This window comes from Stigmatopora argus, chromosome 6 (assembly GCF_051989625.1).
Source record: "Stigmatopora argus isolate UIUO_Sarg chromosome 6, RoL_Sarg_1.0, whole genome shotgun sequence".
Classification (NCBI taxonomy): Eukaryota; Metazoa; Chordata; class Actinopteri; order Syngnathiformes; family Syngnathidae; genus Stigmatopora; species Stigmatopora argus.
In genome coordinates this window covers 15,960,772-15,976,154 of record NC_135392.1, presented here as the reverse complement: position 1 = coordinate 15,976,154, position 15,383 = coordinate 15,960,772, and the positions used below count along the sequence as shown (strand labels likewise).

Sequence of the window (15,383 nt, the reverse complement as noted above, 5' to 3'; positions counted from 1 at the left end):
ATCAGTGGATTAGAATCAGGTGCTTCTTGTTTTCTGCAGAAATCTCATTGGCTAAGGTGTCTTTGCCTGAATCTCATTGGTTAAACTGTCTGTGCTGGATCGGTTGGAACGAAAACCTGCACCGACAGTGTCCCTCGAGGACCGGTTTGCCCACCCCTGGGCTACAGGTAGTAAACTAGTTAGCAAATCTGTCTCTCAGTTCTGAAATTGAGGGTTCAATCCCACATGGGTGGGTTCCGACCTTCCTGTTTGGAATTTGCATGTTGTCCCCGGGATTTCCCCGGATACTCAGATTTCCTTCCAAAATTCAAAAGCACGCTTCGTAGCCTGATCAACCTCTCCAAATTGTCCCTGGGTAATTCCTAGCACATTTGTCCTTGTCACGGTCACGGGGTGCTGGAGCCCTATCTTAACTCAGGCAAAATGTGGACTACCCTAAACTGGTTTCCATATACATACCTATAATACACACACAACTAACTTCCTCTGATCTCATTTTCTGAACCGCGTTATCCTCACTAGGGTCGCGGGGGGTGCTGGAGCATATCCCAGCTGACTTCGAGCTAAAGGCGGGGATACCTTGATTTGGTGGCCAGCCAATCACAGGGCACAAGGAGACAAACAACCATTCAGGCTCACAATCATACCTAGGGGCAATTTAGAGTGTCCAATCAGCCTATCATGCATGTCTTTGGAATGTGGGAGGAAACCAGAGTACCCAGAGAAAACCCAAACTGGCCCAGGGAGAACATGCAAACTCCACACAGGTGGACCAACCTGGATTTGAACCCAGGCCCCCCATTGTGAGGCTAACGCGCTAACCACTCATCCACCAGGCCGCCCCATAACTAACTTGTTTGCTTTATTTTAAGGCAGGGGTGGGCAAACTATCCCAGAAAGGGCCGCAGTGGGTGTAGGTTTTTGTTCCAACCTATAAGAGGAAACCTTTCCACCATTCTGGTATCTTAGAAGTACAATCAGGTGATTGCAGTCAGGTGCTTCTTGTTTCATCAGAAATCTAATTGGTTAAACTGTCAGTGTTGGATTGGTTGGAACAAAAACCTGCACCCACAGGGGGCCTCGAAGACCGGTTTGCCCACCTCTGTTTTAAGGGAATGCTTGAACGGATTAATGGCATTGCCTTTCATTAAAATGTAAAACGATGGTTTGAGATCCGTATGCATTAGGAATACGATCAATTCATATATACTACTACTCATATTCCAAAACAGTGTGCTCAGCACTTAATGAATTGAAGTGAGATTGAGGTGCATTTGTATTCCTAAAAGCACACCTGGGCAATCCGGTCCTGGCGGGCCACTAAGGGTGCAGGTTTTTGTTCTAACCGATCCATCACAGACAGTTGAACTAATTATATTTCTGCTGAAACAAGAAACACCTGACTGCAATCCACTGATTTCACTTCTAAGAGACCCGATTGGTGGAAAGATTTCCTCTTATGGATTGGAACGAAAACCTCCACCCACTGCGGCCCTTTGTGGAATTAATTGCCCAGGTCTGCCTTAAAGGTTAGTAGAAGTGACTAAACTGACTGTCTGGTAACTGGCCAGTCGCAAATTTGTACAAAATGGCCCTTCTTGTCGTCACATGATGAAGCTGCAGCTGTGACAATATGACCAATGGTCAGAGTGAATCAATGTGTGTGTGAGTCACCTTTTTGAGTACTATTTGTGTACATAAGCAGGTGATAATGTATCTGTCAGCAGACAATGGACAAAATGTCCTTCATTGTCTTGCCACACATTTGGTAAACCTACTTCCTGGACACAGTTTTTTTCTTTTTTTAAAATGTTACCGGAGTTATTTAGTTGGAGTTATTTTGCTACTAAGATTTAAATTTTCCTATTTTTGAAAATACACTTCAGTACTTTCTTTCCCTCATGTTGTTAAAACAGGCCTGTTACTTTTGTTAACCTCCATCTATGACGACATGCTGAAGGAAGGTAAATTTGAGTCTGTATCTTTCAAGGCCGAAAAAGTATTAATGGATACAAGATGGTAGTTTGATGTGCTCCCATTTAGGGTAATAATGACAGATTTATGGTTTGGATTTTACCTTGAACTTTTTTGGATGTTAAGTGTTTTACCTTGAACACTTTTCATTATTAAGTAACAGCCACAATGAAGTGTTTTACTATGGGGCGTTTTAAAATTACCACTAAAGGAAGGCTGTTAATAAATGTTCACCGCCAGCATTAGGTTTTTGTTGACTACAGAGGGGTTGGGCTTAGAAAAAAGAAATGTTGCAAAAACTTTCAAATCTCAAGGGACACCACCATCTGAAAATCTTTTAATTTAAAACTATGTCACATATATTAACAATAGTCATTCTCAAAGTTTTATCAGCAGGAATCAAATAAACCTCCAAAGTTATTCCAAAATCTAATTTTTCACACTGACCAAACATTGATGTCTGCGGACCCTAGACAACTGCCGGTTCGAGTGATGAAAAAATAAGTAATGTAATGTTTTTAATCTCATTTTATAACTTTTCTCCAAATAATACTTAAATCTCCTAATATTCTGCATACAGGCTATACATCGCCAAAAGTTGGTGCCCTAGAAACCAAACAACTTCCGGTTCATGTTAGAGAAAAATAAGCAACAAAATGACAGTTTCACAATTTGAATCTTGTAATAGTATAATCTATAATTTAACATTTATCATGTTTTGATTTCAACCTTGTAACGCGGCACACCTGATCATTGCTCACAGCACAATGGTTGGGAAACACTGCTCTAGGCCATTAAGCGAGTTGTATCAATACTGCAGTTTTTAACAGAGTGGCCTCTTAGAATATCATGTTCTAGTCCCATCACTACTCCCACTTGTAGCCCCACCCTTTCATCCTTGGAGTGTATCAACTTTTCAGTCATGACTTCAAAAAAATGGTGAAGGCGCACTCAAATGTTGCTTTAAAGTATCCGCTTCTTTCAATGTTTCCATTGTCAATGCTGTCTGAGTGGGGAACAATGTCCATGTCCATTTATTTTTGTTCATGTTGTGAGGAAAATAGAGCTAATGGCAGATTTTGGTAAATAGAATGAGAATGGGGCGGCCCGGTGGAGCGAGTGGTTAGCGCGTCGGCCTCATAGCTCTAGGGTCCTGGGTTCAAATTCCAATCAATCCACCTGTGTGGAGTTTGCATGTTCTCCCCGGGCCTGCATGGGTTTCCTCTGGGTACTCCAGTTTCCTCCCACGTTCTAAAGACATGCATGGAAGGCTGATTGGACACTCTAAATTGCCCCTAGGTATGAGTGTGAGCGTGAATGGTTGTTTGTCTCCTTGTGCCCTATGATTGGCTGCCCACCAATTTCCCCTGCCTCTGGGCTGAAGTCAGCTGGGATAGGCTCCAGCACCCCCCGCGACCCTAGTGAGGATAAAACGGTTGAGAAAATGAGATGAGAATGAGAATGTGAAATTTCCAGCTACTAAATGGAGTTTGAACTACTACAGAGTTGCAGTATTGTTTAGACGTTGACAGGGAATTTGATTTCCAGTAGAAATATATATATATATATATATACTATGTGTCAGGTTTTGAATGTGAATGTCAAGTTGACTGTTACTACATGTGTAACTAGTCTCTTCGGGACCAAAATAGTCAATTAAAGCCTTTTCTTAATTTAGCCATGCTCAAAGCTTAGCTGTCACTCACTTCTGGCAACAAGGAAAACTGCTGAATGTACTTCCGCTCCATCATTCTCGACTGGTGGACGTCTTGACAATCATCAGTCAAAACATAGAAAGGAACTAAGTGCTTTTTCCTTGTCCAATCAAAGACGGCAAACACATTCTAATTTACAACTACAGGACATCTTAAATTGCTCAAGTTTATAAAGTTATTGATTGTCCACATTATTTTCACACATGTTGGAATTCAATTTAAACATAAAGTAAGCTAAAATTAATGACCCCCATCCTCTGGTCAATTGAATTGAATGCTTTTATTGTCATTATACAAATATAGTGAGATTTTGAGGTTTCACCATGAAGTGAATATATAACAACAACAAACAGACAAATAAATAATCAATAAATAAGTAATAAATCATATATAAATAACTAGTCAACATAAGTAGTCACAACAAAAGTACATACATGCACAAATAATAACAACAAACAAACTTATAAAAAATGACAAAATAAATAATCCATAAATAAGCAATAAATTGTCTTTTGTTAAAAAAATGTGAAGTGCTCTAAGCATAGCTGATTATTTTTGTTGTGGCTCAAAGTATTTGATCGCTTATTTATTTGTTCTTAACATTATTTAAAAATGTTCCAAGTGCTTGCTTCTAAATAAATAATCAATAAAAAACTAAAATCATATATAACTAACTAATCAACATGACAAGTAGTCATAACATAAGAATGTACATGCACAAATAATACCAACAAACAAATTTATAAATAATGACAAAATAAATAATCCATAAATAAGCAATACATTTTCTTTTTTGTAAAAAAAAGTGGACCGCTCTTCCATCATTCATTCTCCTGTTATACATTCTATGAAAAGTATTTTATCGCTTATATTTGTTCTTAACATTATTTAAAAATGGCATGTTCCAAGTGCTTGCTTCTAAATTAAGTAATTTTGCGCTTAAAAATCTACATATTACACTGTAATTACATAAATTCAAGCATTTGGGCAGCTCAAGACAAAACCACATGACAAAGGGGAAAAGTTCATGACATATAAGCTGAAAAGAGGAAGTAGTAGGTAAAAAAAAGAACGGATATTCTGAGAGCTCAGTGATAGCATTGCTCAAGATGAATGAAAAAATATATTTTTTTTGTGCGATACAATGTCATCTAAATGGATCCCATGGGCTAAAAAGGGCTGTGCAATACATCAAACGATGATTAAGATCTGCCGTTTGCCATACAGGATGTTTGTCTAGTGACCGGGCTCTTGCCGTTATATTTTCTTTTCTCACAATTTACTGTTGAACATGGAAAATTCCCAATTGGCAGATAAATGCAGCTTGTTTACAGGCACTGACATAACAGAGACTGCTCAGCTGATTTGGTTTAGTTGTTAGCAACTGTGCTAATCTCGGTGACTAGAGCTGCTCCTGTCTCAGTGGAAAAATACAGCAGGGAAGTGGTGTATACCTTGAACCTTTGTCAGAGCCAAACACTTTTTCAAGTGCGGCCGCCTGGTGTGGAGCGCAGCTTCTGGCAACAAGGCGGCTCAGAGACGGGAACCATAGCAGCTTTGATTCTCACTCTGGCTCCGCTCATGACTTTTTGTTTGTACAGAGAGCCTGTGGTGCATCCATCCGAGAGGAATACTGATCACTTTGTTGTTGCTGTAAGCAACTCTCAGGGGAGGGGGCTTTGTGATGGAGGGGTGAGTATTCAGTCTATTTTACTTGAATTACGCACCACTAGATTTTTTTTCCTTTTAATTCCGTAGAATGCTTGAGCTCAAAATGCTTTCTGCGTCTTTCTAAGAAACACTTGTTGCCAGTGGAAACTTCTCATTGTTGGTAATCCGGCTATGCCAAGTTCAACCGATAAATTAACAAATAGACTGAGCGGTGCCAAATAGTGGTCAGCTGAGTCATTTTGTCTTGAATGCAAACACATCGGCGTTAGTAATAGTTGTCCATCCTTATCTAAAGAGAGTGACGGATGCTTGGGATCGGGTTGCGCTCCAATTGTAATTCATATCCTTTTGAAAATGCCAAGGGAATTCCTGAAAGGAAGCAGCCGTGAAGTGGCCGGTCAAGGAAACAGTCTGGTGAAGAAGACTCAGCTTCTGGACCGTGGCAAGTGGGCAAACAAGTTGGAGTTTCTCCTGGCTGTGGCAGGAACCCTTGTGGGTTTGGGGAATCTCTGGAGGTTTCCCTATTTGTGCTACAAAAATGGGGGAGGTGAGCTTATTTAAGTCGCGGTTTCTCATTTCCTGTTTCCTGCTCTGTGCCCAACACACTGACTTAGTCATAATATCGATGAGAATGAAAAGGAAGTCGCTCAAGTGAGGTTTGACATTTCAGTTTGTTTAGCGAAGCGGTGAGAGCGCAGCAAGGTGAAACAAAATAACCAAAGTATAAAGTTGTCTGGAAATGACACGAAAATCCACCAGCAAATTTTTACATCTCCCACGTTGTTTTTCCCCCCCACAGGCGCATTTCTGGTGCCGTATGTTCTGTTTCTTCTGTCCTGTGGTATCCCAATGTTCTTACTGGAGACAGCCATGGGCCAATATACATCTCAGGGATGTATTACATGCTGGAGACACTTCTGCCCTTTGTTTGAAGGTTAGTACTGTAGGACACTGAATTTTTTAACATGAACTTACATAATTTATCAACCCCATCTATAGTTGACTGTATTTCTCACACACTCCAAATGAGTCACACTTTATTGATTTTGATGTGCTCTAAAGAAGTTTGCTGTGACAAATAGTTTGCATTTTTAGCTTTTATACATTTGTAAAGGCTTCAATAATTATGGGACAAATATGGTACATTTTACCGTATTATGTTCTCTGAGCCTTTCACCAAAGAGGGTTTTCTAGTACTATAAAATACTCTAAATGCATTTCTAAAATTTTCATTGAACCATTTTGAGGAACCCTACGCAGAATTCCAATGGTTTACAGCAGGGGTAGGGAACCTATGGCTCAGGAGCCATATGTGGCTCTTTAGATGGGTGTATATGGCTCCCCACTAACCTGTGTGGTTAAATATGGGAACCGCTGGTGAGATACCCAAGTCCCGAACGCACCAATGGGAGCCTCACGCTGGCACTGTAGTGCCAACACTATCTCTAGCACCTTTTTATCATAATTTTTCTTCATTAGACTCTTCTGCATGCATACTCTCATTGATACTCATTGATTAGCAACAGTGAAAAAAAAATCTCAAAAGAATTCTAGACTATTTTTTAACTTTCAAAGTGGTGAAATGATTAATAAATGCACAATATCATGCATTTTTTTTTAAATTCTGAGTATGGCATGGCTCTCAAGGAATAAAGTTTGAAAATAAAAAAAAGTTTTTGTCATACTGTAAAAAGTGATACATTAAATATTCATTGATATTCATTTGGCAAATAAAACTGCATGAAAACTATAAAACTTTGAAAAAACATTCATATTTTGGTGGACTTAATCTGGACAAACAAAGGTGGCAGATGGATTAGTCGAAAAGCAAAACAAAACAACCTCCCAGTCATGGATTAACGGTGTTCAGTGACATGAGCACCATCAAATATGGTTCTCACATCAAGAAGCACTATTGTTTGGCAAAGTAACCCACTATAATCAACACCTGTGAATTCTAGCATATGAACGATAAACCTGAGAAACCTGTGTATCTGACCACACCAGATTCCCACTGCACATTTGAATGCTAAAATTCCTTCCAGCCTCTAAGGTGTCAAGTTCCTCAGCATGTATACATTGAATTCATTTCAAATGGCAGTGGTATTGTAATTGCCTAAAATTACGCCCCATATTCTGTCGACCACGAAGGTGAAATTAGACGGTCACACCAAACCATCGTGCAGGTTACAAAGAATAATGCCACTTTCTTTGCATTATATGCCCCTTGAAACTTTGCAAAGAGAAAACTGCATGCAAATAGTCCAAAGGAAATGCAAATAGGAATTCAAAGTAGGACTAGAACCAGTAAATTAGATTCCATCCATCTTCCTCCACTGTATACGGGTCGCAGCCTCAGTAGGGATGCTCAGACTTTCTTCTCCCTCTTTGACTAATGTCTCTCTCCAGAGTGTGTTAAAGCTAACAAAACCATATTGTCTGTAAAACGTAAACCAGACCTTCTCAATGCCTCGACGGCACCACGATAATCTATAAATTTTCGGTTATGACCAAAATCTGTGGTAGTTGTGACAGAGTCCAGCCCCTGCTGGAAGTTAATCCGATTTATTGTTGGCAATCTGCCAATCTTTGATACTCTGCACGCCGGGGGAAACTGCAGCGCTTCTATTGAATCTTAAATTTGAATTCCTTATGTCCTTTCCAGTACCCTCATGCTGAGGTATGTCACCCACCTATAGTATACACTGATACACCCTCCTGTTCCCCTAACTTAAAAATGGAGACCACCACCTTGGTGTGCCAATCCTGAGGCACTCTAGTAATTTTGCAGGTGTCTCATCCAAGAATATTCCACAACTTTGACAGTGTTTAAAAACTCCATGTGGAGCACAACCACGCTTTGGGGCCCTACCAACTTAAACTTTTTCAACCAACTGAGTGACTTCATCTTCATAGTTAGCAGAACCTGACTCAGAATCTCAACCTCTGCTTCTTCATGGAAAGGCATAATGCTGGAGTTGGAGGTGTCGGTCTTTGTTAGTCCACTGAGTCATAACACCCATAGTTAGGGTCATCTGTACCCCATTCTTGCTGTAGACTGCTGATGGTGCTGTGGTACCCATCAGCTGCCTACGGAGTGATAGGGCACCTTCTTCACCTTGACTGCACCCGATACGCTGGTGTCCAAAAACCAGTGGTGGGCTGTGAATTTCAAACCGACGCCTTCAGTGCTATTTGTATGAATCAATCCAACCCTCAAAAACTGTTTTAGGCAATGGGCTGAGCGTGTGTGGGTGTATTTTACGGCAGCTACAGCTGCGACACTTAAAAAAGCATCAATAATAACCTCATAAAATTGAAATATTATTTAGGAATATAGCCATATTTTATTAACCAAAAATCCTTCCTCCTTTCTATCCTCTATCCTTCTATCGAAGCTAATGCTGAAAGTCGAGCCTCTCCTGTTGTATTTCTGGCTTTTATTTGATTCGGTGCTGAAAATGTCCGTTCCCGGTTGTGGCAGGCTTGCTAGCTTCGAAGTTGTCCGACCTTTCTTAATGATGTCCAGCTTTTCTTGTAAAGTCTGTCTTGAAAATGGCTTTGACAGTAAATCTGCAAACAAATCAATTTCTTCTCCTTCAGCCATTGCAGTTTGACAAAACTGCTATTAAATCAACACAACAATATATTTGTTTGTGCAGCTCACTCCAGATACAGTTTGGTTGCTCTGGCTAGGCCACTCTATCACTAGCCAATCATAGTTAGTGAAAGCAATGATGTATTGGTTAAAGAAACAGTTCTATCTATGCTTATTTTATGCTGCAGAGCCTGCAGAACTGATTGTGAAGGCCTCCATGTTTTTTATTGACCCTGGCAACAAATAATGGCTGAAATGTGATTGGTTAGATGCTTAAATATTAAAACATCTGGAATCAGCACAACCAGGGGAAAGGCAATGAAAGGAAGCTGACAGACAATTTGGAATTATTAGCATTCATGGACAAAACATAATTAACATCAGTCTCTGATTCAGATATTTTTTTAGGCCAGCAGAGAAGGCTTTGCAAGCCCTGACAGTCCAACACTGCCAAAAACATGTTCAAGGATTGCTGTAACAACAAGCACTGTGACCCCCTCGTGGCCAAAGCTCCAGTAATCCGTCTCATTAACGGAGGGCAGAAAATGGTGTACTTTGACTCTGTTTGTACCTTCAATTTTTTTGTGTCTCCTTGGCCAGACTGCCAACTTCCCCCACTTTTGAAGCCATCACACCCATGTGGGCGGGCATAAGCAGAGACCTCCAAAACAGGCTATTGAGATGGCCTGTGTTGATGAAAATAATTTATTCAGATAAGCCACATGACAGAGGCCAGGTTTCAGAGACTGTGGTGTCAGGAGCGTGGCAATCCTGGATGAAGATACACGATGCGAGGTGAAGGCAAGAAGATAGTATCTAGTGTCATCAATCATCTTCACCTGGCTGCTTAAGCCAGCCGGAGATCTGTCACGTCACTGAATTGTGGCTCACAGTTTACTGGCAGTATCTGATACTGCCAGTAAACTGTGAGCCACAATTCAGTGACGTGACAGATCTCCGGCTGGCTTAAGCAGCCAGGTGAAGATGATTGATGACACTCGCCGTTGCTCCACCCATCTGGTGCTGGTCCTGTAATATGATGACAAATACACCCACACACGCTCAGCCCATTGCCTAAAAACACGCTGGTAAACCGCTTACTGCTTCACCATTTCTTCATCTCAGACCCAAAAAAATTCGGTTCACAGGAAATATTTTCTGGCCGCAAAGTGTTGAAATGTTTTTCCAAAGGGAAGCAGGCCTCATTGTTCTGCCTCACTTTTAAATAGACCTTTTCAGGAAATCTTTGCGACATTATATACAGCCACATTGGTGGAGCCATTTCAAAAGGCAACATTTTAGGGGTACATATGCCTTATGGATCAGAAATGTTCACAGGTTGGATCAATACAATTTGTGAATTCAACTCGTATTGGAACCAATTCTGGATCAGATCAGCCTTACCTAATTCCCACACGAGCTATGTATCTCTCTTTGTGGCCAACTCCAGGGGAAACTGAATTCCACCCTTTCATGAAAAGGCTGGTACTGAGCCAAATAAGTGTATTTGGAGCTTTTCAACCTCACTCAACGGTTCAGTTTCTTTCCAGATGCCACGTCCCAAGGGACAGCTTTTGTAGCCAAGGATCGGACAAACGAGGCTTATGGCCGCCACCAGTCTTGGTTTGCACCCAACCTCCAGAGGCACAGAGCCCATAGGAAGGTGACCCGCTACTTTGGTTTGTGTTCCAAAGGTTTGTGGTGTAGGCCTAGCCCCCAGGTGCTCAAGATTGTGACAAGTGACTTGGGTCAATCTAAGGGAAAACAGTATATTTATACAGTATTAATCACCTGAAAGGATGACATCATCTTTTGTATGGTCCTTCAACAAGCAAATGTTTGCTCTGGGTGCTCCTGCCAGAGGCAGATCTGTAGATCACAGGATATGGAAAGTGAACGCAAAGAAACAGGACAGGACAAGTGCAGTGAATGGTTGGTCTATACCTGGGTTGCTCATTATGTCAATCCCCAAGGTAGCATTGCTGGATTGCATGAGAGTAAGATTTGAACCAGTCTGCTAGTTTCTACGGGCCTGAACAATGTCTTGTTTGTACTGCGACATCGCAATCTGCCCATCGCAAGACTTACTTTTTTTGAACATGCATATCTGACACATTTGATGTTGAATACCTGAGTGACAGTACTCTGGTTTCCTCCCACATAGTACCTGAAAAAACATGACGGGTAGGATGATTGAACGCTCTAAATTAACCAGCGTGTGTGGTTGTCTCCTTGTGCCCTGCGATTGGCTGGAAAATTAATGAATCATTGACCTACGTTGCATTTATGATTGGGTGCGTACTGCAGACGAAGGGAACTAAATAAATGAATTGCTTGCATCAAAGAAATGCGTGAGCCTACCAAATTGAATTAATAAAAAATGCTACCAACAGAATGATTGAACAGAAAGAAACTCCTTGATTTAAAATATGTATAATTTATTCATATTTTAAATATATGTTGTATATGTTGCATGATGTATGGTATTTTTCTATATATCTTTGTATCAACTTGAACAGTCATCCTCCTAATGGTCGTTGGGGGCGCTGGAGCCTATCCCATCTAAGTATGGGCACCAGGTGGGGGGCACCCTGAATCGGCGGCCAGCGATTCGTAGGGCACGAGGAGACGGACAACAATTCACTCTAACACTCACACCTAGGGGCAATTTAGAGTGTTCAAACAGCCTACCCTGCATTTTTTTGGGGGGGGGAATATGGGAGGAAAAACCTCCACAAGCCCAAGGAGAACATGCACAGGAAGGTCTGGACCTTGGATTGAAACATTGATTCCAGAACTGCAAGGCTGACGCGATAACCACTCTTACCGTGCCGCTTCAACTTGAGCATATCCTACTTAAATGGTTCTCCACCTTTTCTGGCCTTACACAATGTATCGAAAAACTTTGTAACACACCGCTAAGTTTGAATGTTCTTGTAGAACATGCAGCTGCAGCGATGTTTGGAGGGCTTTTAGTTATTATTATTTTTTCTTCCAAATAACCAATCAGAAAAGAAAACAACCATAAATGTTATTTCCATACACAAAAAAAGTGGAAAATATTCAAACATGAATAGATGTTAAGCATTTTAAGATTACTTTTCAACTACAACACTAAATATTTTTAAGATTTGAAAGCAACAAAGAGAGATGCCCAACTCAATTGGTTTATGCTTAAGCATGATTTCATTACTTACTTGAGAACATAGTTCATTATAGAAAAAAATATACAAATAGTTGGTGTCCCTTGAATGCCCAACATGTATGTTTTTTGAATTTTGAAAGAACCCTGCCGTTAACCATACACAGAAAAGGTTTAAGCTTGTATTTGAAGTAAGGACCTAAAAACTGCAAGGCAGCTGTGCTAAACCTCCACCCTGCTGTGCTTTATACAGCTACAGTCATACCTCTACTTATGAAATTAATTGGTTCAAAGACTTTTTTCATAACTTGAAAATTTCGTAAGTAGGTGTATTTTATATGTAAATTCTCTAATTCGTTCCACGGTCCTCAAACTACCAACTAAACCCTTTGAAATTGGTCAAAGTGTCCCAATTTTGTATGAAAGATGTGAGGAAACACAAAAATGAGAGAAAATTAAAAAGAAATGATTTATTAATGTCTTAAAATTAAAAAAAGCATATGAAAATGTGCCCTGCATCTCTGAAGTATCTCCCTCCGGACCCGTTGTAGATGTAATACCCGTGTTTGTCCGCCAGATGGTGACACGAGCCCGTTCTACCAGGGCCGAAACCGTCCACTTTGTAGTACATTTTAGACTTTTACGTGTGCCCTTTGTGTGTGTAAAAATGTGCCACGTTGCATTTGTACAGTTTTCAATTCGTAACTTGGGTCTTTTTCGTATCTTGAGTCACTCATTTACATATAAAAAATTTCCTAACCTGAAACTTTCATACCTAGAGGCATTCGTAAGTATAGGTATGACTGTATTTCGAATGTTGCAACTGGAAAATCAATTATTTAAAAAAACAAACATTCATTTCATTGTGCAGTCTGAACATAGACCTAATAGCTTACATTCGTCATGGATGTTTTTTCAGTTTAATATGATACTGCTGGAAATTGAAGGCATCAGTCAGAATCAGACATGTTAACAAAACGACAATGGAGGAGAACAAAAGTTTACTTCTCAGCATGTGGCTGTTTGCCAGGAGACAGCGGGCAGGAAGTAAAGGTTAGAGCAAAGTGGCTGCTGTTAGAATTGCAGGCATTCAAATTGACCCTTTTTTGAACCTGAAGAACAAAAATCAGTCGTTGGCCTGCTGGTACCCCTATAACACTTCCTCTGCTGGGTGCAGAAAGGCTGAGTGGAATGTTCACTCCACAGAGGGGAGGTAACTAGAAAATAGAAATATGTTCAGTTGTTTCCCCCAAGCTCTCTAGGGGATCATTACCTGTGCTATGGGTTAGAGGCTGGTTGTTTGTGTACCTTTTTAATAGGATGATGCAAAAAGTAAATGCTAATGAGATGTGATATCTCGGAAAAATGTGCCAACCATTGATACGTTCATATAATATGTTTCAGGCTTTGATTAATTCTTTTGACGCTTCTATAAAATACAAGAGAACCTAAGTCAAAAATTACTTTGAAAAAGCAAATATTTCTTGGAAATCTAGAATTCAAGAATCTGTGTGGAAAAAGCGTTTCCAGAAGGCTCCTTTTAATAAAGTGTCCATTCTGACAGCTGGTTTGCATGGCCAGATATTGAGTTTAGAAAAGGGTTAACCAAGTTTTCCAATGTTTGCATGGCCTTGCATACTACCAAAAACGTGCTTATCCGAGTGTTATTTGTTGCAGATAAACCTAAACAATGCAACATTTCCAAATTGGTTGGGTGGAATACGACCGGTTTAAACAGATTATTCATTCATTTACTTAACCAGTTATCCTCACAAGGGTCGTGGGGGGTGCTGGAGCCTATCCCAGCTGACTCCGGGCTAGAGGCGGAGGACACCCTGAATCGGTGGCCAGCCAATCAGAGGGCACAAGGAGACCAACAACCATTCACACTCTCACCCATACCTAGGGGCAATTTAGAGTGTTCAATCTGCCTACCATGCATGTTTTTTGGAATGTGGGAGGAAACTGGAGTACCTGGACAAAACCCACACAGGCCCATAGAAAATGCAAACTCTGACGGCTTATACCCGGAGGTGACTAATATGCGAGAAAATACGGTATGTAAATTTGTTAAAAGGAAAAAAAATGGTTAAGTATATAGCCACCCGATGGTGCAGTGGTTATTCCGCCTCCCTTTGGTGTGGGCAGTCTGGGTTCAATTCCCACTTGGAGGCAGTGTGAGTGGTTGTCTGCCTCTCTGTGTGCCCTGCGGCTGAATGGTGACCAGTCTAGGGTGTAGTTTGCCTTTTGCCCGAAGCCCATCGGGTTAGGCTCCAGCAACCCCAGCAACCCTTTTGAGGATGGGCGGTATGGAAGATGAATGAATTAATGTTTATGTATATATTAATAAATCTAATTGATGTAATCCAACATATACATGTTTTGTGAGTTCCCTGGCTTCAAATTTGACTCACCTGCTCACATTTTGTTTTGGACTATGACATGGTAGACAAAAGTGAACATGGCAGATAGAGAATGGTCCATCCGGCCTTATATGAAGAGTTCATGCACATTTCTATTGTTTGAAATTCTCACGGGATGTGGCTAATTAGACAATCGCGGGCAAAGACTAGCCCCTAGGTCTAGGAGGAGGTCCAATTGCGTTTTTTCTTTATTTGTCTATTCTTAACAAGCCGACAATGTGCAAGTCTGTCAACACTCTGACTTTTCCATCTGTGGCACGATGCCTAAGTTCATTCCTTAATACTGAACACATGAACGTTTTAATGGGCTATTAATACCTGACAAGATTATGGAAATAACTAAACGAGCTGGGCTCTGTTTTTAGAAGATGTTCACGCTCAAAAATAGAGTACTTGATTCTGACTGGTTATTTACAGCACGCGGATAGTGTATGATGGATGGTATCTAAGGAGCACAGTGTCCACACACATGCTGACAAAAGGAACATGCTATCTATTAATCAGGGCTTTCTAACTGATTTTGACCTTGCTGTAATGTACACAAGTAGGAAGGTGGGAAGATCAGATAGTACAAACTTGAGACGCAAATACTTTTGGTCTTTCTGAACACTGTTTGAAATGAAATTGGAAAAACAAGAGGTTGGCAAACAAAGTGGTCCAAGCGACAGAAGGCTGAGCGAAACCATATGCATCGATGTTGTATTTAAGTGGTTTCTTTTACTGGAGACCACCATCTCATGTGTCAGGCAGATTGTGAACTGCAACTGTATGGTGTTCAGTTAACATAGGCAGGTGATTAGCAGATGGCACTACAAAGGAAAAAGAAGCTTGACATGTAAATGAACTATGGAACACAGCTC

At 40.7% G+C, this 15,383-nt stretch overlaps 1 protein-coding gene across 6 annotated transcripts in view; it reads left to right on the top strand.

Annotated features, from left to right (window-relative positions):
• Positions 1-15,383, top strand: part of LOC144075099 (sodium- and chloride-dependent GABA transporter 2-like) — a 43,371-nt gene that overhangs the window by 116 nt on the left and 27,872 nt on the right. Inside the window, exons 1-4 of one of the 6 annotated variants that reach the window (XM_077601849.1) lie at positions 1,472-1,529; positions 5,291-5,381; positions 5,723-5,907; positions 6,160-6,294. In XM_077601849.1, the coding sequence (XP_077457975.1) occupies positions 5,374-5,381; positions 5,723-5,907; positions 6,160-6,294 (328 nt within the window). In that variant the 5' untranslated portion in view covers positions 1,472-1,529; positions 5,291-5,373. Of the gene's footprint in view, positions 1-1,471; positions 1,530-1,554; positions 1,666-1,947; positions 1,965-5,026; positions 5,382-5,722; positions 5,908-6,159; positions 6,295-15,383 lie in introns of those variants that run through there. The other 5 variants (XM_077601850.1, XM_077601853.1, XM_077601851.1 and 2 more) reach the window with 5 other exon arrangements.